The sequence below is a fragment of the Cucurbita pepo genome, unplaced genomic scaffold (assembly GCF_002806865.2).
Source record: "Cucurbita pepo subsp. pepo cultivar mu-cu-16 unplaced genomic scaffold, ASM280686v2 Cp4.1_scaffold000938, whole genome shotgun sequence".
Lineage (NCBI taxonomy): Eukaryota > Viridiplantae > Streptophyta > Magnoliopsida > Cucurbitales > Cucurbitaceae > Cucurbita > Cucurbita pepo.
The window spans coordinates 1-3,322 of NW_019647140.1; the positions used below are offsets into that span (position 1 = coordinate 1).

The following is a 3,322-nucleotide window of genomic DNA, read 5'->3' on the forward strand; positions in this document are numbered from 1 at the left end:
TTTTTTTTTTTTTGTAATCAGAAATATAAAATCCTCGAATAAAGAATTTGTATCTTTCTGAAGGTTAAGAAAAGGTGAGGAGGGAGCATAAAAATGCACCTTCGAAAGCCAATATAAAGTAAAGGAATCGTGTTGTAGCTTATATTCGTACAATAAAAAGTTAAAAGTGCGATCTCTTTATTGTCAAGCTAGGCTTAGTTAACCAAAAGTTATACTATGCATCCTGGTCAGTATTTGAGTGGGACAATCTGTAAATTAATAAGGTACTGAGGAACATACAGATGCAGTCGTGACAATGCAGTTGATCAAAACCTAAAAGCTTGTCTTACGTTTTCTCTTTATCTTTTGAATATGTGCTGCTATAGTTTATAGATTCTTCCAAATTGTAGAGAAGTGCAACAAGTTTTTTCTTAATTTGTATTATATATTTAATACTCAATGAGAGCAGTGAGCATTTATAAGAACCAAGAAAAAAACACAGTAAATTACGCCTTTGTCCTCGAGCAAAATAAAAAATCTTCTAAATGTAGATCTTTATTCCTCTCTAAAAATGAGGTATGGCAATGAGCTTTTCAGATATCCACTAGCATTTGGTGATGTAATTAGCACCCAATAATGTGGAGTAGGGTATAGTTGAGAAAAGAAAGTACCTCTGGAAGCTTTTTACGGAACACAACATCCAATCTAGCATCAAGGGTGTTCTCACAGACAATCTTCCCATCTCGAGATGCCAATACTACACCTCCAGAGCTGAACAATCAAAACTACATATTAGAATTGTTTATAGATATGTCGTTGATTTTTCAAAGAAAATAGTTGTGTAGAGAACCAGAAGGCAAAAAACTTATGATACAAAGCTTTTATACAACTTACAAAGGGAAAATTGTAAATTATATTTCGGTTTAATTTCATACATTGTAACCTTATATTTTGAAATTCATATTAAACACCCCCGTAGTTCAAATCCATGATGATTGTGAATTCTTAACTGAATCAGTAAACCTGGGCTTATGTCATGCGTACTATCTCTATCAAAACTAACGATAAACTTTATTAGAATGGTTTAATACAGAAATTTGGGAATGAAACAATGGGATATTTAAAATTATCGCCTAAATACCACCTTGACAAATAAGATGCCCGTCAGGCAAAGTATGCAAAAGTTACCTAGCAATCTCTAAATACATAAACTTGCCAACGCTGAAATAAATTATAACCGTGATATAGAAAGACACCAATCACAGACAAAGTTTTCAGAAGCATGAACTTCGTATATAAAATCCTAAACAATTAGAAGGAAAGCTTACCAAAAAAGACCGTGATGATGGTGATGGCTTGGACCAGGTGGAAGATGGACATGATCAACAATAATTTCTGGCTCGTGAACTTTTACTTTCTCTGCATACTCCACGGCTGCTGAACGCAGCACAGCCTCCACCAAATGGACATCACTTTCGCGGCATCGCAATAAAACAGCGGGCTCTTTCAGTCGAAGCAAGCTCTATAAAATAAGAAACAAACTTAAGGTAGTGCATAACACAACTAGCATATTTATCCCATAGCAACCATACTAGCAAAAATCTTAACGGGAAGATCAACCTCCATAATGCATTCTAAGCCACAACCATCAACAAAGAGATGGAGAAAACAAAACTCAATCATCGCTTATCAGGATGATGTGTGTTTCGGTATGATGTCTAACAGACAAGAATTTTAACTAGTCAGAGTTATGTGAAACAGAGATTTGTTTTGGATAATTTGAAGTTCCTTATTATCTAACACAAATCTTCTCGGTAGAATTCTCTTTTGTGAACTTATAACCTCATAAATAATAAACATTTAGTAGCTCCCACAATGAACTCTAAAGTGTAATAAACAGACAACTAAAAGTACCAGCCAACAATCACATATGCAGCAAATTTTGAGACTTTCAGTTTAACTAAATCAAAGAATCAGTAAATACTTTAATGTGGATGATGCTAGGAATTTACAAACCTGAACAATGAGATCCTTCAAAAGATTTTTGTAGACATGTTCATTCTGGCTTACATTCAGAAGTTCTTTTGATGCTGCCTCTTTCATAGAGTTTACTACGTCATCCTGAGCTTGCAGAACTTTGATACGAGAAGCATTGAGCTGCATGGAGTACTCGCTGGAATAAAACATTAATTACACGAAGATGTTATTCGGCTATTACAACCTTTTCAGATTATAACAAATGCAGAAAGAAAGAAAGAAAGAAAAAGATCTTTCCAGCAATTGAAAATTCGCCTTAACAAACCAAGCCACGAAGAAGCATAAATAATGAAACTGTAATTAACGAATTATGGGGGAAATTTCAGATAATTACATCTTCTTCCGAATTTCAACTTGCTTCTCCTTCTTCTCGTACTCTTGCCTGATCTTCTTCTTCTCTGCCTCAACCAGCTGCAGCTTTTCAATATTGAATTCCTACGAGAGAAAGAAAAAATTTCCATTCCTTCCGTTCAATAGTCAATGTAGAAAAACAAATATACAGCACATAAGAAACCTAGAATTTGCAAGGCATACGTAACTGAACATAGAGCAACGCCGATAACTATATATTTTCGGCAACGATTAGAAATCAAGAAAAATATATAGTAAAATCGGGCCATCTAGAAGCGGAAACGAGTAAAAATTGAAGAAAATAGTGAAAAATACGCAGACGTACTTCTTCAGCGGAGACGGAGATCTCGTTGGCCTTTTCCTCCGCTTCCTGGCGGATGAACCTCACCATCTGCTGGATCTGCTTGGAAACATCTGCGTCATTCATTTTGCCGAATTTTTTAATCTAACCGGAGAAGATCCAATCGGTGCGATCCAGGCTCTACGAATTCCAAGTTGCTCTCGATCGTTAGCGAGATACCTGGATAAAAAACGCAACCGTTGGCTGCTGTGAGAAGATAGCAGTAGAGAGTATAACGTGAAAGCGAGAGCGTGAGAGACGAGAGCAGATACTACGTACCAAGAGAGATCGATAACCAAAAAATGATGAGAGATGGATGAAGGATGAGAGCAGAAACAGAGAGTGAAAGAGATTTGTTAGATTCTGAATAAGAGGGCCCCGCTCAACGTTGGCAACGTGAGAGAGATCGGAACACGATCTTAAAGGAAACAGAATATGAACACGGCTGAATAGTTAAAAAATAAAATGTTAACTATTTATTTTTAAATATATAATTAAAATTTGTAACACAACTCCAATATATATCTATATATATACATATATATATATATATATATATATATATATATATGTGTATGTATGTATATATATATGTCTGTATATATATATAACTAT

General features: G+C 35.0%; 1 protein-coding gene across 1 annotated transcript; it reads right to left on the minus strand.

Moving 5' to 3' along the window:
• LOC111786026 (V-type proton ATPase subunit E-like) lies at positions 1 to 3,119 on the minus strand. The gene is made up of 6 exons (XM_023666378.1): positions 2,987 to 3,119; positions 2,693 to 2,887; positions 2,351 to 2,451; positions 1,996 to 2,152; positions 1,308 to 1,501; positions 1 to 750 (listed from the first exon to the last, which is right to left on the minus strand). The coding sequence occupies exons 2-6, from the start codon at positions 2,792 to 2,794 to the stop codon at positions 603 to 605; spliced, it is 702 nt and encodes a 233-aa protein (XP_023522146.1). The 5' UTR covers positions 2,795 to 2,887; positions 2,987 to 3,119; the 3' UTR covers positions 1 to 602.
• Positions 3,120 to 3,322: the final 203 nt, after the last annotated feature.